Source organism: Osmia lignaria, chromosome 3, assembly GCF_051020975.1.
Source record: "Osmia lignaria lignaria isolate PbOS001 chromosome 3, iyOsmLign1, whole genome shotgun sequence".
Lineage (NCBI taxonomy): Eukaryota > Metazoa > Arthropoda > Insecta > Hymenoptera > Megachilidae > Osmia > Osmia lignaria.
The window spans coordinates 5,608,385-5,630,266 of NC_135034.1; the positions used below are offsets into that span (position 1 = coordinate 5,608,385).

General features: G+C 36.9%; 2 protein-coding genes across 7 annotated transcripts; one reads left to right on the forward strand and one right to left on the reverse strand.

Moving 5' to 3' along the window:
* Positions 1-2,370: 2,370 nt before the first annotated feature.
* Positions 2,371-3,027, forward strand: LOC117605252 (uncharacterized). The gene is made up of 2 exons (XM_034326359.2): positions 2,371-2,589; positions 2,671-3,027. Exons 1-2 carry the CDS (start codon positions 2,484-2,486, stop codon positions 2,835-2,837), a joined length of 273 nt encoding a protein of 90 aa, XP_034182250.1. The 5' UTR covers positions 2,371-2,483; the 3' UTR covers positions 2,838-3,027.
* Positions 3,028-3,124: 97 nt separating this feature from the next.
* Positions 3,125-21,656, reverse strand: Myo61F (unconventional myosin 61F). 6 transcript variants are annotated; one of them, XM_034326313.2, is made up of 21 exons: positions 14,172-15,282; positions 13,938-14,092; positions 8,663-8,882; positions 8,435-8,550; positions 8,291-8,361; positions 7,838-8,046; positions 7,537-7,719; positions 7,261-7,467; positions 6,924-7,186; positions 6,686-6,855; positions 6,453-6,607; positions 6,252-6,380; positions 6,028-6,181; positions 5,739-5,970; positions 5,423-5,653; positions 5,194-5,353; positions 4,882-5,127; positions 4,591-4,806; positions 3,858-3,958; positions 3,686-3,788; positions 3,125-3,618 (listed from the first exon to the last, which is right to left on the reverse strand). In XM_034326313.2, the coding sequence occupies exons 3-21, from the start codon at positions 8,786-8,788 to the stop codon at positions 3,604-3,606; spliced, it is 3,087 nt and encodes a 1,028-aa protein (XP_034182204.1). In that variant the 5' UTR covers positions 8,789-8,882; positions 13,938-14,092; positions 14,172-15,282; the 3' UTR covers positions 3,125-3,603. The 6 variants fall into 6 exon arrangements, with proteins under 6 accessions (XP_034182204.1, XP_034182203.1, XP_034182202.1 ...); XM_034326312.2 differs by lacking the exons at positions 13,938-14,092; positions 14,172-15,282 and adding exons at positions 10,092-10,117; positions 12,344-12,468; XM_034326311.2 differs by lacking the exons at positions 13,938-14,092; positions 14,172-15,282 and adding exons at positions 10,092-10,117; positions 11,656-11,782.
* Between the last annotated feature and the right edge of the window lie 226 nt (positions 21,657-21,882).

A 21,882-nucleotide genomic window follows, 5' to 3' on the forward strand; every position in this document is an offset into this window, starting at 1 on the left:
TCTTTGATAATTATTATATTATAACAATACAATACAATAGTTATTACATATTGAAAATTCTGCTTTGGGGTCCCTGACACCCCAAGACGATATCCGGTCGGTATACAGAGAGCGCCATTGATGTATCGGGGTCTCTGAAACCCCGGATGACATAATGTCGGTATGCAAAGAGAATTGCCTGTGCTCAGGGGTCTCTGATACCCCAAGATGATATCAGGCAGGTATACAAAGAGCGCTATCCGTACTTCGGGGTCCTTAACACCCCAAGACGGTATCTAACTGGTATACAGATAGACTAACCCGCGCTTCGGGGTCCCCGACACCCCAAGATGATATCAGGCAGGTATACAAAGAGCGCTATTCGTACTTCGGGGTCCTTAATACCCCTAGACGGTAGCTAATCGGTATGCAGTAAGAGTAACCGGCGCTTCGGGGTCCCTGACACCCCAAGACCGTATCTAATCAGTATGCAGTAGGAGTAACCAGCGCTTCGGGGTCCCTGACACCCCGGATACCAAAACATCTGTATGCAAAGAGCGTCACTCATGCTTTGGGGTCCCTAACACCCCAATCTGATATCAGGTCCGTATGAAGAGGGCACAACCAGTGTAACAATCGTCCTCTAATTTCTTTCCGTAGTTTATTTAATTTTATTGCCGCATTTAATTTGCTGTGTTTATCTTCTTAGACCTATTGAATAAACTTATCAGAAGGCAGAACGTGTTGATTTAATTACTCCTGTGTGCATCCTTTACACTTCTGATTCCTTTAGATCTTTGCAACCATTACATCCCAGATTCCTTTACATGTCTGCATTCTTGACATCCCAGCATTCCTTACACCTCTTCATCCCTTATATCCCTACATTCCTTTCATCCCTACATTCTTTCCATCCCTACATTTCATACATCGCTTCATCCCTTATATCCCTACATTCCTTTCAACCCTACATTCTTTCCATCCCTACATTCCATACATCGCTCCATCCCTTATATCGCTACATTCCTTACATCTCTTCATCCCTTATATCCCTACATTCCTTTCATCCCTACATTCTTGTCATCCCTACATTCCATACATCGCTTCATCCCTTATATCCCTACATTCCTTACATGTCCTTATCCCTTTCCCGCGAAATTCTCGAAAAAAGCGCCCCCTAGTGGCAAAAATGTAAACTAAAATTTCGACGTCGAATCAGCGCCATCTGGTTTTGGAAAAAGGAACTAAATCTTGCTCAATTTTGGCCCTCTAGCGGCAAAAATGTGAACTAAAATTTCGATGTCGAATCAGCGCCATCTGGTTTTGGAAAAAGGAACTAAATCTTGCTCAATTTTTGGCCCTCTAGCGGCAAAAATGTGAACTAAAATTTCGATGTCGAATCAGCGCCATCTGGTTTTGGAAAAAGGAACTAAATCTGGCTCAATTTCTGGCCCTCTGACGGCAAAAATGTGAACTAAAATTTCGATGTCGAATCAGCGTCCTCTAGTGGCGAAAAAAGGAACTAAATTTGTATAAAATCGCAGGCCTTACAGCCGTAAAAATTTCAACTCAGTTTCAGGGAGGTACAGGTATGTATAGAATACAGGAATATAAGTGATGCAGGCATGTAAGGGATGCAGGGATGTAAGGAATGAAGAGATGTAAGGAATGTAGTGATGAAAAGAATGTAGGGATGAAAAGAATGCAGAGATGTTAGGAATACTGAGATGTAAGGGTTGCTGGTATGTTAGGAATGCAGTGATATAAGGGTGCAGACGGAAGTAATAAAATCAACACGTTCGTCTTCGTAAGGAGTTTATTCAATAAGCTTAGAAGATAATTACAGTAAATTAGATGAACGCAGAACATAAAATAAGGGTACATGGAGGCCTTTAGCTATCTACATGAAGCTAGCGGAAAGAATAAGAGAAAGAAAAGGAACTCGGTTTACAATATTTATAAATAATATATAATATATAAAAATATATGAATTTTATTATTTTTGTTATTTTATTATAAAAGATCTTCAGCATAATGACAGTTGTTCCAAAAAATTAAAAGAACTTTTGCCCATAGAATATAAAACATAGAAAATTTAAACGATTTCCGCTATATGTAACGCACCGGTCCACTGTTGGCAAGAGTCCTGAGTATATTCTGCGCATGCGCACTACAATTATTTATTACAATACAAACTTGTAGATAATTAAGAAATTATTCACTCACAAACAATGAAAATGATATATTGCTAATTACAAAAGAAGTAATTTGTCACAAACGTTAAAAATAGACTCACAATCAATCACAAACAATTTACAAACGAAATACACTAAGAAAAATTAAAAATAATCATATTTTATTATTCTTTCCGGCTAACTTCATGTAGGTCAGCCTGATGCAGCTCAGTGACTACCAGTACAGATCGAGCTACGTATACCTGTAGTCACTGTAAATACATACATAAATATACGTGTTTGTTCAAGTAGCTGACAAGCATTTAAGTCATGGCTCAAGGGAAATTAAAAGTGAAAACTAAAGTACCCACATCGGCAAAAGGAAAAGCTAAGAGTAATAAAAATAGAAAGGGTCTTCCTATTCAGCGGCGGAACAGTAATTAATATTTACATGTGACTTTCATTCTGTAGTTATAAATACATTCAATTTTATTAACACATTATTGTTTTTTATTAGATGCACCTATACAGCCAAAAAAGAAGAAATTTGAAGAGGCACACAAATTGAAACAAATGATCAGTAAAACAGTTAATAGAGCAATGGAGAATGAACTGAGAGAAAAAGCTTTAGGTGGGAAAATGTCTCTTGTAAGAAAGGAACCTTCTACATCCCAGAAGAAATAATTAAGAACAGTTTATATGTTAGTATTAATATTAGTTTAGGATATCTGTATATAAAATGATTGTTATTACATCTATTTAATGACATTTATTTCAAACAAATATAACACAGTGAATATCATTAAATAGAGAGAATAGTATTACAAAGTCTTATACAAAACTGTAATATTTATAATGTTTATTAAAAAAAAACTATCACTGTTAAGGAAAGAATTATTTTATTATGTTTTCTATAGATATGTTGTAATTTATCTAACATTTGGTTTTAAAATAAAGAAATATGCAACAAGGAATAGAATTATTCATTTTTTAAGATTAACCTAATTTAATTTCATATGATTTTTCTAAACGTGAATGGCACAGTGACTTAAACAATATAAATATAGAAAAGGAAAATCATTTCTTTTAGTGCACTTATACGAGGCATTCATTAATAAATTACTTTTTTGTGCGATTACTTAATTTTATAAAAGGCACAAACATTCTACTTTTCAAACAATTCTTGTCATTGGTAAAATTTCCATTTCACAACGAATGCACCAGTTATAAAAATAAACCTTATTTCACGGGATAGTTTACACAATTCGTATAACAAGGTAAGAAATTGCGAATGTGGTTTAATAAATGTACTAAGTTTTAATATATTATCTCTTCTTAATAGTCTTCCATTGTAGATCACATCAAGTAAGGCTGCATTACATTGTACTTTATATGTTGAACACTTTTTTCTAAGTACAGAATTACTTCTATTTAAAACTTCTTTCAGATGTTATGGAGATGCCACCTAGAATGTTTTGTGTAATTACAAGGAAAAATATAATTTAATTTTAATATCTTGAATTTGTATTTACCACTAGTAAATGTCCACTTTGTCTGTTTTTACTAATAGCTGGTGTTGTACCAGTTCTAAATTCAATTACACCTTCTTTTCCACTGACTAGTTTATGTGAGACCCTACAAATAATAATGTAACATGAGTTAAAATTTGAACTTGTATGTAAATGTCTTTTTTTTTATACTTACGACTCCGTATTAACAATTTTAAGAATATTTGGATTGTTAGTGATATCAATTGCTTTTGTTAGCGCCTCTATTGTATGTGGTACTTCCAATATTAAATCACCCTGAGTAAAATACAAGTTTAAAAAACAATAAATTTTATATATATGTATAAAGAGCAAAGACGTCCGTCAGTGTCAATTTTCAACTTGACAACTACTAGGATTAGAGATACGCTTTACATATATGTCGTTAGAAAGGACTCGCTGAGACTAGCTCAAAATTTTAGCTTCGGGGTTCCTGACACCCCGGATGCCATAACGTCAGTATGCAAATATCGCCGGCGCTTCGGGGTCTCTAATACCCCAGGATGATATATCGATTCGCAGTCACCGGTTACTTTGGGGTCCCTGACACCCCAGATGCAGCAACGTCGACACGCGAAAAGCATTACTGGCGCTTCGGGGTCCCTACCACCCCAAGTCATCGGCCATTGCGCCATCTATATAAAAGCGGCGCAAACTATTCGTTAACTTACCGACTGCCGAAGGGTCGATTACCGACTGTCGGAAGTTCAGTCGATAAGTCGGTAATTTATTGAGTAGTTTCAGCCGTTTTTGTATAGATGGCGCAGTGGTCGAACTTTAAAAATAATTCTAGGCGGTCTTTTTAAAATATAAGTTCGTCAAATAATTATTCTAATAATTTTTCGGTCTTGTATAAATATAAATATCAAAATAGCGAAACAGTGGCAAACCTTGTCCTTCTTCAACTCAGGCGGTATCCTCATAATTAATAAATTATCTGATTCTCCAGTAACCACCAATTCTTCAATAGATTTATAAGGGAGCCTGTGCTTAAGTTTGAAAGTCTTCAGTGTGTCTAAAATGTATACTGCGTTTTCTGTTAAAATTAATACCCTCTCGCGGGGTTTATAACCATGTCGATCGTATTTAATAACAGGAGTCGCGTACTAGAAGATACAGAGGTACTATTTCATTAATCGGTCTAGACATATAAAATGCAAAACAAAATAAAAATACTTTACCTTTATGGTTTCATCCCTTGGAAGAATGTTGTTAATGAAACTCTGTCTTAATGCTTTATGTTCAGCACCGAGTCTATCATTTTGGAATCTCGGTCCCACACTTTTTGGATATGATTTCTTCTTTCCTTTAAATAGAGATTCAGCTAAAATCTTTAACTCAAATTGTTCCTTGTCTTCTCTTGACAAAGCTAATCTATATTTCCTTGCTTTCCATCTTTTGTATAAAATTCGCAAGTGTTCAGAAGCCTAAAGTCAATTAGAATTATTTGTTTTAATAAAAAAAGGATAGAAATAATTGATTATAAATCTTACTTCTCGACATGCGTATGGAGATGGGGGCCAATAATTATTCAAAACACCTTCTGGAAGTGTTTTAGAGAGCTTGATCAACCATTGATATTTCGCTAACTCGATAAAAGCCACGTTAATCTCAGTTGGTGGTCCATTTCGGGTAATAAATCCTTCAATAAATCTGCATAAAATAATATAAATTTGTACCTCATTTGAAATATCCTGTAGAAAAAGGATTAACTTGTAATACCTTCTAATTGTAATGACTGCTTTTTTTCTTTTTTCAGCCTCACGTTTAGCAAGCCATCGACGTATATATTTTTGGAAGACTATCGCCGCTTTTCTCATGTTTAAGAATCTTCGCCTTGTCCGTATACATTTCCATTTACTTTGAATAATAGCAGCTATCTCATGCTTCTTCATTTGAAAGGCGTCTTCCGTGTCGAATAACGTTTTGGGGAATCGAATGAACAGCTTTGTGCTGTACAAGAAATTTTTTCTAGTTTTAGAAACGTTTCTTGTACGTGTCAAACTTTTACTGTATTTATTTTCCAAATAGTTCTTACTTGCCCATCCTGTATTCATCCTGTTCAAAACCAAGGAAACATACAAGTATCTGAACGCCTTCTTTAGCTGGACCATGATAATTAGGCCAAGTTTGTGGACACAGGGATTTGTAACGTTGCAAAAACTGCTCGTATGGTCTTCTATAGGCGAAACCAGCTCGCCTTACTCGTAGATTCTCCATAAGACCTAAATACTTTACTTGGTGCAGCACAATCTTATCTTTGAATTGATCTAAAACAGAATACAAGTTATTTTAAAATGAATACAATTTTATTACATGTTACTCACTGGCCATCTTGTAATCGTTGGGTTTGATACAACGAATATAAGAAGGTTCCTTGTCCATAAGGATTTCCACAAGATTATTTAAGCTGTTTTTAAATTGTGTAATAGCTGTATCTGGTCGCTTCTTGCTGGTCAAATCTTTTACATCAAACACATTCTACAAAATTCATATATATTTATTATATACAAAAGTTGATGAACAATGAAATGTAAATCAATAAAAATACCTTGATGATCGAATTCGTTGTGTGGGACATTACTTCACGTAAATCTCTATATAACAAATCATTATTTTTTTCCAAGAACCCACGGACATTGTATGTTACGTCGCCAGCATAATGTACCAATCTAAACTCCTGAAATGTGAATTATATTAGAAATGATTATATCAAAGAATTTCTTATTTAATTGAGGAAATTGAGTCTTACATCTCGTCCCATAACTTTCTGCGTTTGTAAGTCTGCTTTCATGTGACTTATGTAATGGGGATGATTGTTCAAATTTACATTCAACTTCTCCAGGAAGCTCAAATCAGTTGGTTCACCAGGACGAAGGCATTCCTCATCCATCAAAGATATAATTCCTATTAAAATATATTAAATGATCCAATATATCCACAGTAATTGAACCAATAACCATCAACAGATAGTAAGATGAATACCTTTATGTTTTTCTTCAATCAAATCGCAAATAACTTTGTTATTAAAATATTGAATATTTTCCCAAGTTATTCCCTCCCTCAGATACTCTTCTTGCTCCGATTTCAACGTTAACTGAATGAACAACTGTTGTAACTTCTCGTTGCAGTAATTTATACAGAATTGTTCAAAGCTGTTGAACGATGCTTTCAATTAGTTCTTGGTAACAAAAGTAGCAATTGATATCAAGGATATACGTACCTGTTCTTTTGGAAAATTTCGAAACCATAAATGTCCAGAATACCTATGACCATCTTGCGTCGTCGATCGTTAATCGATTGCAATGATTTATTCAATCTGGTCACGAGCCACGTGAATAATCTGTCATACACAGCTTTCGCTAATGCATCGCGTGCATAGATTGCGAATTCTCTGTTCAACGGGGAAATGACTACGTCACCCCGAGCATCTATGGTGCGGTGTGTAAAAGCTTGCGCTAGTTGCTTCAAGTCGCAGCCCAGTAGCTGTGAATAAAATTGAAAAGAAGAATTAATCAGTGAGAAGAAAATATTTGTTTAGTCTACGTTAAAACACTTACAGAGGCGACAGCCTCAACAGAAGCCGGCTTTAAAATTTGAGCGACTCCATCTTTCTCGGTGAATCCAACATTTCCCATGTGCAATACGGAGGCGACTATTGCGAATAAATCATTCTGTTCATGCTGACTCATTTCCATAGTCTTCATTGCTTTCATTACCTCCTGGTATTGAGTCGCGTCATCAATAGTATCTACTGTGCCTTTCGTCTACAATTGTAAGAATATTATATAATCTATAATGTTTTGTAACAGTTCTTTGCCGAGGTAATAACTTACCCCATTGCTCAGGTAATAGTATGTATCCAAATTTCTCTTTAGATACAAGTCTCGTAGAGTCTCTTCACTTGCTCCAGCTAATAATTGATAGAAGATGTGGAAATTACGTTCACCAGAAAATTGATGAACCACCCTTGACTTCTCCAGTAGATAATTCAAGATATTTCCACCAATTGGATCTCCCTAAAATTAAGAAATGTGTTAATCTAAGGAGTATTTTATTTCACTTAAATAATCGTATCTATATTGAAAACGTAGATAATGATAGAAAATGAGAAGAGAGAGTGAGTTTTATTTGTACCTGGAAATTAAATTGGATATCCATGTACTTGCCGAAACGGGACGAATTATCATTGCGATCAGTTTTCGCATTTCCGAATGCTTCGAGTACAGGATTGCTACCGATCAATTTATCATTTACTTCTTCCACTTGTTTCTTGTGGCCGGTCGCGGCTGCGATAAATTCCAGGACCTTCTTCGAAGCTTCGGTCTTTCCTGAACCGGATTCGCCTACGTAACGAGTTCAAGTAACGTTAAATTTATCTAATTGGTTACAAGAATTTTCGTGGATCTCTAATTAACGTTTTGACTGCCAATTATCAAATCAACGTAACAAATTAAGACGTTGAATTTAATATAATCCAATATGTTAAAGGATATTCTAAGTGGCACATTATATTATTTTTTAAGGTAATAAGTAGACAGTTTAACTTGTTAATTGGATCAACTTCAGTTGTTTAAATTTGCTTCATACCAGAGATGAGAATACACTGATCCAGATTTTCTTTCAACAGGGACTGATAAGCGGTATCTGCGAGTGCAAAGCTGAAATAGAAAATTCTTAATGACCATACTGAGAAAGATAAATGATACTTTTTAGTTTCTGATTGTATATTACATGTGTGGAGGAGCCTGGAAGAAGTTTCTACGATGATAGTACTGGATAGTTTCTTGATTGTAAATTGGCAATTTCTTGTAAGGATTCACAGATACCAGTACTTGACCAATGTATGTCTGCAAAAGAAAGATATTATAAATGAAATTCGTTAGATGGAGATAGATTCAGAACACTTATCTTAAGTAAGGATAATTAAATTAACAGACTTGCAAAATAAGACTATCTTACATAAATCAGATCCTCGTGAAAACGTTTTCGCAGATTGTCGATGAACGCATTCTCGTTCTGGAAATCCTCCAGGAGGACAAAATCCTGGACTCCGACGCGATCACGTTCGTGAAGACCACGTTCCATTTTTCTGCGTAACTCGTGGTCAGTCCTGGGGACTTCCGGTGCTTTACCGGAATCTTTTACACCACCTCCAGTGTCGGATACCGCGTGTTCCTCGCTGAAACATTTTCAAAACGCATTTTAACGTCAGGTATAATAATTGAAGAGGTACAAATTTTTAAGGAGATCGTCTAATTTAATTTCACAAACGAAGGGATACAATTAATTTATCTGAAAAGTGAAGCTTCAAGTAGTATTCCTTGCAAAATAAAATGTTGACCGAATTGAAAATTTATATTGGTCGTTTTACCAAAATTTGCATAATTGCTCGTGAGTGTAACGTATACGTTTCGTGACTGGATATCGAACACGAGAAAGTGCAGAGTTGGATTATTGTTCAATCACCACACCGGAAACGAAATCAACACCCTGAACTTCAACGGCGCTTCACGCGAGCGGTGTCGATTTTCCGCGTGCGGTCGCATCGCGAGTATTATAAGAAAAATCCGCGAACAGGGAAGGAAGGAGTTTTGTTTCTTTCCTATTTTTCAACTCCATTACTTTTTCTGAATTTTCCATTTCATAAAATATACAAAGTGAAATAATTTTCATAACTATTACATTGTACTTCTCTGGACGATCAGCTATCGTGAACTGTTTCTTTCATCTAGAGTGAAGAATAGAGGAACGTTGTCACATAGCAACTCGATAATTGAATATAAAATAAATGACGATCTTAAATTATTGCTCAGCTGAGCGATGTATGAAAATGGTAGAAGATGGGATATTATTATTGTTGTTGTTTTTTGAACGCCACAGTAAAATTGGGCATTTTTTATGGGACGTATTAAAACTCTAATTACTATGAATAGTAATAATTAATTTTCAAATTTCAACCTTTCTATTTTCCATTTCAAATTATTTGTACCATAGCAATATTACTTAAAATAATGTTTTTCTATCGTTTTCTTTTAATTATTACAGACGTGTGTAAGTTGTGGGACCGGTCACCGGTGACCCCTAATACACGTTGTGTATTATGTCGGTTATTGATTAAAAAATCATATTGTATCAATCTGTATCGATTTTCTACAAATTTTCCTAGTAGTACAATCACTCTTCAGCTTTAATTGAATTGCAAGCGATAAAGTTCTTGATTAGATATTGAAATAATGTTGATGGAATACCGATAAAGTTGTTTCCAACTACAGAATTCCTAATATAAGTGTTTGTTCGTCAAAAGACACGAGTGATACTAAAATAAAATTGTTACTATATTACAGTAAATGATGGAGATTAAGTGGACCAATGTGGAACGAACACTTACCCCATGTTTGAACGTGGCGTTACACCCTGCACAACACCAATAAGTGATTAGTAAATCAATTAATGAATTAAACAAAACTGGAATCGATGCTGGTGCTCTAGTAATTGATGTTCGTTTAGTTTACCCGTGAAATCTAGCATTAAATCGCGAGATAAGATAGTGGAAATAAATGACAAAATACCGATTCCCTTCGATAACAGACGTGATCGATTGTTGTTTTTAATATTATGTAATTAGTTTTCCTTTCATTTATTCAATTGTAACACCGGTTTTCTATCCCACGGCTACAACGTGTTAATAATTCTCGCAGGAAAAATGTATTTGATGCAATAAAATTGCTTGAAGGAAGAAGCTTCAAGGCTGAACATACGTGATCTGCTCGAAAACTGCACTATTAATTAGAGGCTCGTTGCTATTCCATAAACGCAGCCAAGAAATTGCGGTCATTGCCGTTCGAAACGCTTCTAGGAATACAGATTCCTTCTTTTTTTTTCTAATGGAGCAAGATAACATAGGAGAAAGTAATTGCACCAAAAGTAATGAGCTTGTTATCGCTAAGAAGAGCATTAAAAAAATATTGCAAATTTCCATAACTGGAAAATTGAAATTCGAATTTAAAACGTCTATCATTTCATCACACTTTGTTATCTAAAGACATAATGCAAGATAAATTTTTTATTTAACAAGATGGAAAGACTGATAATTTTATAATCCCTTACTTGCTCAATATTATACTATATTGTTTCTGAAATGATCTATTGTTTCAGGAAAATTTTCCTGTACCTTCATTCATAAAAGGAACATCCCAGAGGTGCGTCTAATTAATTATAATTATGAAACAGAAGAGCAACTGAATGTTTTATCTACACCATCGAATTATTTAACGAATAAAAAAGGTATAACGAGAAGGTTTCTTATCGATGGGAGATTACTCGTTATCAAAATATCGTAAGGCTGAATTAAAAGAGAAGATACGTTCATTATATCCGCGTTCAGGCGACGTGAAATTTTTTGCGAGCCCACGTTTTATCGTGGAATTATCGCGAAGCAAGCGTACGTTCAGAAGAAATAGAAGTTCATTAAAAATTGACTTGAAGAAATTCCATGTTTGTCGATCATTGCCTTGATAAATTTAATTGATCATTTCTAATTATTATTTCCAAACTTTGAAGGAGATTAGGAGACCTATGAATCGGCTTTGAAGTAAAATGAGGAATTTCTGAATTAACTTTGAACCAAAATGAAAGCCTTCAAAGTCAGAATTTTTGATAGTAATGCAAGGTAAGAGAAGCTTAAATCGAAAAAATTAAATCTCCACTGTGACAAGCACGTTTAGAAGAGCAAGACACCCATGAATTTCTATAGGAACTCCCAAAAAAACTTTTCACTCTTCAATAATTCTTAATTCATCAACAATTTCTCCTACTTCGAATGCAAGGATTTCATAGAATTCTTCTTGGATTCAATCAATGTCACAAATGATCACTGAAGATTAACGAGGAATCAGATACGCGAGAGCAACTCAGCATCGCTTCCGGTACCGTTGTTCAGTTAACGATCGTACAATTAACACACGGTTTCGTTGCAATTGACACGTTCACCAGGAGATCGAAGCACACTGGAGGAGGATCGTTTCACCTACCGTCGCTACTCAACAACGACTTAACAGTGTTCACCTTCGTTTTATCACCGCTCGTACGCAACTTCTCCTACCTCCTCCCCATCGCCCCAATATCCATCACTGATAGGGGAATAAATTCAGGTAAGCTTAATGGAAATCATATTGACTACTTATCAATTTCTGAAAATTCATAATTCTTCAATCAAATTGTTTATGAAATTATTCAATAAAGATTTATTCATTGGAATTGGCAGAGAACTTGATTTCTTCTTAATACCATGATAATTACTTTGAATATAGAGCTGTAAAATGGTAGTTATCGAAAAAGAAGAAAAATAAATTTTTCCCAACGAGGAACTCGAGGAAGCGCCAGAAAACCTGGATGCACTTAATCTAATCTAATCTGTTTGATTTTTTCGCAAGACTATTGCAATTGTAGCACGTAACAACAGTATTCGCAATAACACAAACACTCGATGGCAACTGTGCGCTCTTTATTTTACTGATTCTTTTTACAGTAAATTAAAGGGACTTAATTGCCTTAATAGTCAATAATACACGCTTGTATTAACATTTTCATTCACACTTTATCAGTATCGTGTAATTACTATTAATGATTCTCAGGCTTTACCTTGGCTTCATGATTCCAAAATCTCTGCAATCACCAAGAAACCAAGGGAAACGAAAAAACTGGGTATGCAGAAAGAAACTCAAATGCAATCGCACCGAACGTCAGAAGAATACTGGGACAAATGTGGCCACGAGAAAATCCAGATGCAACGTAAGCTTCTCCGGATTGGTGACCTCTCGTTTGTTATTGATACGAGGAGTCAATCGATGACCGTTCGTCGAAACGGCAATATTTAAATAAAGATACTTCTCGACAAATGGAGTAAACAAACTTCATTATAACAACGGAAAACTATAAATTTTTATAAAATTTCTTTAGCTAACAAAACAGAAACTTTTAAACGAGTGTTATCTAGAAGTCCGAGTTGCTTAACTTTACATTTAAATCGTGACTATTTTTCTTTTTTACGGATAAGCGAATGGCAAAAGACGGTCATAGGACAGATTCGTTGTATTCGTTCTAATCAATCCTTTTCGACGGGTCAATGACTATCGCAATAATTCTAGAAATCGCAAGACAGTTTCCGCGAAACGGAAGTCGTAACGCTGTCGTTTATACTGGTGCAAGGAGTTTCTTTTTACCGCAACGGAAATTAGCCAATTCGCGATGATGGATGATTCTGTAATTATATCGAGCGATGCAACAACGAAATACCGAGCGTGTATTTATTTCGAGCGACTATAAAAATTGCCCATGAACGTCCGAAGGAGATTTATAAACGAAACACGACTGCCTTTAAAACGCCAGTTTTACGAGCGAACAGTCCAATTGCAGTTGTGCTGTAAACACCAAGTAAAATTTCCACTGGGAACGAAACGTTCCTCTGGGAAGCGAATGTTCACGATCGGGGAACCATGATATAAATACCATTGGGACGAGTCGTTGAAATCATCGATGTTTCTTGGAAAACTTGAAGATTATCCCAATGATTTATACTCCTTTTATAGAAGGATTAGTTCCTACTTGAGTCAATATTCTGTATTTATTGAAGTATGTAGGATTACCGATTTCGAGGCCAACTTCGACCGCAGTCATCTCCACGAAAGGGGAATCGATCTGAGTCACTGTCTCGGTCATGAACTTTCGCTCGATGACTAATTTCTCGGCTGATCTTATGCTAAATCGCCGCAGATACGCAACACGAGATAGAAAGAATCGTAGTGTGAAGGCGGTTTTCATTGTTCCAGACGGTCACGTATAATGTCGTCATGTTCGTCAAAGAAGTTGACGAAACGCGAAGGAGGAACAAAGCTGTTTATCTTTGTCGGTGTAAAAGGGTGATTATCTTCCTCATTCTAATCTGATTGGCACCTATTTCAGTACTAATAGACGTACCATCTATTTAATTGTAAAACATGCATAGCTGCTATGGGCTGTACTTGTACGTATATCTAAAGTACATGAGACGCATAAGGTGCGTCATGAATTGAATCGTATAGATGGTATAGGACGCACATGGTACGTCACGAATTGAGTTCCATAAATAATTTAGGACGCACATGGTACGTCATGGATTGCTTACACTACGGTAGAGGATATAGAATCCACACAATGTATCGTGAATTACATTGGACAGGTAATATAGAACACTCACGTTTATCAGTTGTCTAACATGTCGCTTTTCAATTGGCAGGAAAATTAACGATATCCACGTGTTGCTTAATTGCAGATCCGTTACGCAAACGCCATTAGGGTGATAAGAGAAATAATGCAACACCAGCTGCGAGTCTTCCATTCTTGTAACAATTCCTGTGTTCAAGTAGAATCATTAGCTATTCAACTTCCTCCATTTGAAATGAAAAATCTCTGTGCCAATCATTTTACTTACGATACAGTATCGGTTTCTAGAAACCGCATCTTCGACGAATAGGAGATGATTTTCTCTTATCTTCGACGCGCAATTCGATCGGCTGCACTTTCTAACGCGTTTACGCGTAAACGAGCGGTTATTGTTCGCGTTCGTTTTTTTCATCCGGAGAAACGGGGTCGCGTTCGTTCATCGACGCGTACCGCGTCATCCGATGACTAAAAGAAGAGAAAAAGGGCCTTCGAGAGGCTGTTGGTCTCTTCACCTTCGTGGAGAACGACATGAAAAATCGCTTTTCTCTTCGACGAGAGGTCAACCAGTAAACGTCTGACGCGTTACCTAAAATATTCACAGGACTGCCTGCTAATAACCATCATCCATTTGGTGATTTTTAATTCTTGAATAATTTGAAATTTATCTTGAATTAATATGGAGTATGGAAACATTTGACCTCGGCTCTTTATTCTTCAGCACAAAGGTCATAAGCGAACATGTACCTGCAGGAAAAGAAGATCGTGCGTACTCATGGGTATAATAAAGGAATTAACCATTTCCGGAAACCGGTTAGCCTTTTGTCGGCTACCCGGTTTGCCGAGAGGAAAGACGGCTTTTCACTGGATCGTGTGAAATCATCGTCGATTCCTTATTTCCAGAGCTCGCCGTAATTTATATACGTGGATGATAATTTTACCACTTTCATATCGCGGTGACGGGTTCGAGTCTCTTCGACCTTCCAACCCGACAGGAAATAAAAAAGGTCCGACTGGTTACCGTAAATAGAGGTGTAAGCCATGGAAACGTTTCTCGAAAGTGTGTGCCCTCGAGTGTTTCTAAATTGACTGGTTACTTGAACGTTTGATACTTTTAGATCCGGAGATTTGTCATCAATAATTTTAGAACTCTCAGTTAGCATAAAAGACACGTTTCAAGTAATATCCAATGGTATCAGTTTTGATTTCATCTCCTTAAATTGAATACACAGATGATCATCATCTATGATGTAAGAATTAAATCATCAGCCTTTATCAAATCAGCTGATCGAAATAATATTGCATTGTATGCAAACGCAATACGAAACACGCGCCTTTGCGATTCTTCAATATCATTTTGAATTCGCGACGGCGCGTGGCACGTTTTCGACCGACACCGTACGAACTTCCGGTTGCGTCCATTACCGGACTTGCGGTGCATGGTAAACGGTGTTCTCCTTATCTAAGCGATTAAAGGAAGGCACGAGTCCCGCATCGTGGCTCGCGCGACATTTCCGGTCGTTGTTCCTTTTCCTTTCCTCTCAAAGGATAATACTGTTAACCATTATGCTCGTGCGCGCGGACGGCACTGTGCGCTCGGCAAGGAGATCGTTTAAGACTTTCACGCTCGAGGAACAATCGGCGGGATCAGAAACGGTAAAAATCGCCAGGTCGTGGTCGCGCGAGCCACTTAATTGCGAACATCTCCAATTAGACGGTTTAATTACCGCTCCACCCTTATAATTTCAGCAACATGATCGGTCACAAATCACTCTGCGATCCTTAATTGCTCGAGTATCATCGACGATATCAATTTTCTTCTTTCATTTTAAGGAAATTATATTCAAAACTATGTGATTATTGTCATTTATGTGAAATCCTGATCGTGTAGTTTGCATATGGTATTAGAGAACTTTCTATCATAGTCCATGATTCTATACTGACTGGAAGTCACTCATTATTGTCATTGCATCATTGGAGCTCCATGAATATGACATTTTATTATAGGAACGAATAACAGAGTTTCACCTGAGGGATCAATGGTCAGTGAAGACACATGAATTGATGATTTGGCGCCTCTTCAAAAGCTGAGATGTGAATAATCCAAGCATAGTACCTATTTATTATCAATCTGGCAGCGTTACTTCGTTCTCTTCAATGAGAAGGTTTTCATTGAAAACATGCAACTTTCGTTGATGTAAATTTCTGCAAATAAAGGTTCAATGCATACAAATTCAAACAAGCCTCAGGAGTCAAGAATTAATTAAGCGAAATGATGTAGTAGCATGTTACTCAACCTGGCCATGAATGAACAAGGATCCTGATTTTATACTCTTTTCTTTAACACGTCGAATGGCAAGAAGTCAACGACTTGAGTTACAAACTGTAAAGACGGATACTAGTTACACACTGGGTGTCCATTAAGAATACCAACCTCTTGTTACGCTAGCACACGTATCGTATGACAAGTCGTGGAAAAAACAGTGCTCTTAATGGATAACAGAAGCGCGTACGAGAATCATCTTTGCAAAAAGAAAGTCAGTCATTTCTCTTTGGTAGTACAGAGAAACTAATCTTCATTCGATAGAGTCTGTAACATGTGAACCTTGTTAAAACACAGCTCCCAGCCATTCAACCTTACGCCGTTCACGCATCACCTAAAACCTTCCACTTCACTACGTTTCTCCTTCGGTACTTTCAAAGCAATGGCGTTTATTTTATATCTTAGAGCTTTCTAATGAGTTCTAGAGTTTTTGTTTTAAGATGGCAATGATCTTGAGTATTTTCTCCTGGTTTTTCGAGTCAATTGAGATTGTAGACACAAGAAGAGGTCTCCAATGATCGATTCAAATGTCGTCGAGTCTCCCGGTGTTTTTCCTACGGCGCATTGCGTACGCCTCGAAAATAGATCCCCGCTTATTTTGGTGTATCATCCACCCCTCGATTCATCCTTTTTTATTCCCTTTCTTTTTGTTGTCGTCAAGCGTCGTGCAGTCAGACTTTGGTTTATTATTACACACGTCATACGCGTTTATTCTCTCTTCTCCCATCATTTCTGTCCTCGTCCTCGCGAAGCTTATTAAGGCTCGCGACAGAGCACCTCGAAAGCCCTGAACTTTAGGTCCGAAGCTGACTGACTCAAGGTCGGCCTGAATCAGAACCAACCAACCGGTTTTTCGGAGAAGATTCGGAGAAGAAACGTACGATTACGCCTCCACCAGCTCTTAAGCTGAACTTTAAATCTGGTTACCTGGCTCGACTCCATCGACGTCGTTCGTTGTAAATTAAATCGCCACTTTAGTTGGCGAGCTTGTCGGTTCTTCGCCCTTTTGTTTCATGTTCGTACGCTGCAGCACTTTGAATATTTACAATTAATATAGAAGTCTAGTATGACTTATGTGCTATAGAATAATTACTGATACTTTAAATCTTGTTACCTATGAAATTTTTTAGCAATTCTTCTGTATTTTTAAGTCATGACCTGTACGAATATTGAGCTTAACTCTGCTTCATGTTACACCATATTTGATAAAAATTAACGTCTCTAGTATTCGCATAAAGTAATCGAACTGGATTACGTGGAATTTAGAAAGTGCAGCGGAAATGGGATGTCGGTGAACCATAATTAACCCTTTGGCTATAGTAAAACTGCACTTATGGTTCTATCCTCGATGATACAAGATCCTGGTTCTTCGCACAATACAATAGTCATTGTATTACGTTTTTCAACGAATTAGCATTGACACAAACTGGCGATAATTTTTATCACTATCTCCAGTCCATGTCATTAGCTTCTAATACGGGTCCCAGTAAACTGGTAATAGGAAAAAAAGAATGATGGAAAGTGAGGCGGCCAGATAACGAAAAGTGGCTTGAGGAATGCAAAACGTTCGGTCGTGCCGGTTACATGTCGACGATAAAAAACGTTTTTAAGGAACTTCCTCGTTATGTAACTCCAATATCGCGCGAGGTTCCGTCAAGTTTGCGAAGCGAGACCGGATGTTCACGAACCATGAAATATCACCAAACCGACGAGAAGTGCGGACCACTATGCTTGTAATATTTTAGACCATTGGAAAATTTGAAATTCACTCAATATTAACGTACCATGGTCTGATAATTATCAAGCATTCACAACTGGAAAAATTAGAAAATAAAATAAATGGAGGAACTAACATTGCTAAGATAGAGACGAAGAATAAATTATACAGGTGCAGGATTAATTGCTGAAGGATAAACGCTAGCCGTCTGTGAGGACGTGTATGGAAAATATCCGATGGTGTTTGAGTCAGTTGAACGCAGAACGATTGGAATCCGCTAAAATCGTACTTCTTCAATGTCACAATCGACGGGCTCCATTCGTCAAGTTACCATAAAAAGAAGAAACATCTGTTATTAATAATTTTCACTTGGAATTGCATTCTTTTATCGTCAAGGTGAAGATTACCTTTATTTGAATAGATTAGTATATCAGGAAAAAATGGGTGTTTCCTTCTGAAATGAAATTCTATATTCATTTTCAACTTCAATGAGTCATACATGTCTGACATTCAACTTTTTTAAACAAAACGACACTCTGACTGAATAAGCGACGAGTAGACACGCGTTTGACTCAGAAATAAACCTGTCACGCGTCAGACGTTAGCCAACCAAACCAGACAGCCGCTAAACCTATTAAAATAAGAGAATCTCAGGATATTGCCTTGTTTAAATCGGTTTAGAGTGGAAAGTTCATTGAGAAACGTAAAGGGAACGAGAACGCGTTCTATTTCACTTTCTAAGTTGCATCGATCCTCTTTTTCAATTAACATACTGACTATAACAGAGGTCACGGACGACCGGGATCATTTTCAAATTTTAATTAACACGTTAAGCGCCCCGCGTGTTTCGTTTAGGCCAGCGATTTCCAACCTGGGGGAGCACCAAAAAATTAAAGTTTTTATTAAAGTCTTTATTATTTAAAACGTGTCTGTATTGTTATATCTATTAACAATAGATATCCGGCGGGGTCCAAACGGAAAGTATAACATCAGTCCCTAGGGAACGCCGGGGCCCGAACGGAAAATCTATCGCCGGTCCCCAGGGACCGGCGAGGCGTTTAACGTGTTAATTATTGAATTATACAAAATTTGAAAAATGCCAGTCAATTCATCACAAAAGATAAAAATGATTTTCCAAATGCTCGATACAAGTTGTTCCAAAGAAAACGGTGCAATCAGACACGGCTAAGTCTCACGTGTTGCCTCCATAAAAAAAGAATAACATAACCTCTATCGTGACTCACCGCCTTTAATTGTCTTATCTGGCCTGCACTGACCAGACTATAGACACATTTGAAAAGAGTAAAAGAACTTGGCTGTTGCGAGACTGGTTCCTCTTTCTGTCTGTTTGCTTGATTTTCCGAAGCGGTAAGGTGAGATGAAAACGAGTCAAGTTCCCTCACAGCATTCCTGCTCATTACTTATAAAAGTATTTGTAATTTCAAGTACTTTATTTCTAACCAAATTTTACTAATAAAAAAGTTCAATCTTCTACTTGTTTGCTTACTACCTGTTCTGATCACGAGTATTCAGGTCAAGATTCTTTGGTTAAACAATGACCTACAATCACAAATCCCTTCTTTAAATATGGCCGAGCATGGAAGCCAGGTTACACGTTAGAACTCGCGGTCCAACTGAGGAACAATGCGTCGTTTTTTCTTTGGTTTCTTTCATTGATATTTCCTGGAAAGACAGTTCGCTGTCATTGTTCGGGGAATTACGAAGTTATCCTGAAATCTTTCACGCGAGTCGTTTAAGATAAACCTCGACGGGTCAACAGGAACTTGTTCGAAAGTGTGAAATTGTTCTTAGAATTTAACAATGATTTTCTGATCTGACTTAACGAGTTATCTGATAAAGAAAAAGTTGAGCACTCGTTAAAAATTCGCCTCTTTTTTCTACTTATTTCTCCTTGAAAAGACGATGGAAGACGGTTGAGATTATCATTCGAAAAAGTATCGCATCGATATCGATTCGTGTATCGAAGAAATTCGACTTGACGATATCGGATAAGTATTATATTATCGCAGCGGGTACAATAGTTGACGTCACGGTCGATTGCGAGCACAAAGTGCTGATGTATCGATACTCGATCATACCGACCGATCGCAGAACGATAATTGACTGTCATGGTGGCAAGTGATGACCGGTGTTTCAAATCTTGTGTAATCAAATAATTAACAGAATAAAGGAGAAGATAAACTTTGAATAGCATCGATATTGTAATAATAATATAAGGTATCGAACTTCAAGCCTAGATTTCAAAATGAATCGATCATATCTTCGATAAGGTCTGTTTTATAATTCATTTATTATGCAATAATTCACTTACTAATCGTGATTCTTTTTCCGATTTATACATATTCTTATTTATTCCAAAAAACAGCACGATAACGATCGTTTAGTTAATATTTTTCAAATTATACGACATTTATCGTTACAACGGATGTTTGGATAAAAGCTAAATGATCGATAGAGAGGAAACATCATAAATCATCGTCTCTTTTATTTAAGGTAATTTTCCTTAACCTTATAAAATTGGATAAATTCTGTAGTTATTTTATCAGACATTTAATAGTAGGACACTTACTGAAAGTTTAACGTGGTAATTTAAAACTAACCTTGGCTGACCAATGACATCTTTATCAAAGCAGTTAAACCGTTAACCATACGCCGAAGTGGACAACGATTCAGCGAATTCTCCGAACGTCACCTTAATAAATTCGCTTGACCCTTTTACCGAACTTCTACTTGCACGTGGTCAATTATAGTTCGCTACAAATCCACTTCTAAATATACGTATCAAACGTTTCTACTTTGAGGGTGAAGAAAGTCACGCGCCAATTTCACCCCTCTTGGATTTTGTGGTAAATATCAAAATACATATTAATGGCTGGAGATTACAGATAATCGGTATCACGAATTTAATGGCACTGATATTATATTAATTGCACAAGATGGTGAGTTTGATAAGGAAAAAAAATAATCATAGATATAAAATTCGTAGGTTGACGCATTGCAACAGAATCCTTCTACGAATGTTGCAAGGATTACAAAGCAGATTGCAGAGAAAAACCGCACCGTGTTAATGATTCATGAGAAAAAAACAAATGTTCTCGGTACGATGTTGCAGACCACCTCGTGGTGCATCTGCAGTAACCTGGTGCATCATCTAATAAAAGCACGAGATGTTTGCGATTTCGTTTCAGTACCTCACGTTCCAGATGTCAATGACATAAAGCACAGCTTGCACGCCTCCCGCTGTTCCGTGTGTTTTCAACAAGTTTCACCTAAACAAAAACTATACGATATCATGCAACTTTGCGCTATTTCAATCTCTATCCTTTGATGCAAGATAATAATGATGGATTGATGTGTTACAATGGTACATCGGAATCTTTCATTTTTGTTTAAATAACAAATTCATTCTCTGCTTACAGCAGAAATGGCCAACAAGCAAGCGGGTAAGTATGTACCTGGGAAAATATCGGTACAAAGGTTCCTTTTATAATGCTTGCACCTGTTCGAAGTCACGTGACAAAGAAAAAAAAAATGAACAAAAATTAAACTTACGTTTCAGCTGTCCACTCTGTCGGTCATAAAATGTCACACGGCCAGGGAACTCGTCACATCACAGAGAAGTCACAAACCTCTGATAGCGGAACAAAGACTACGTCCTATTTCGAAACTGCACTTCTCGATAAAACGATTCTTCGATACTTTTACTTTTATTTATCCCCGTGCTGAGCCTTGGTTCGCGAGGCTCGTCTATCGGTTAGCACACTTGGATGACACCTGGAAAACTCGTTCCGCAGAAGGAAGGGACCGATCCCTTGGGGTGCCTTTTGTGCTTCACCTCGAACATATAAACTTATGCGGTCTTTGGTGCACACGCCACGGTGTAACACACGAAACTGCCGGCTCAAAGGAACTCTCTGTGCC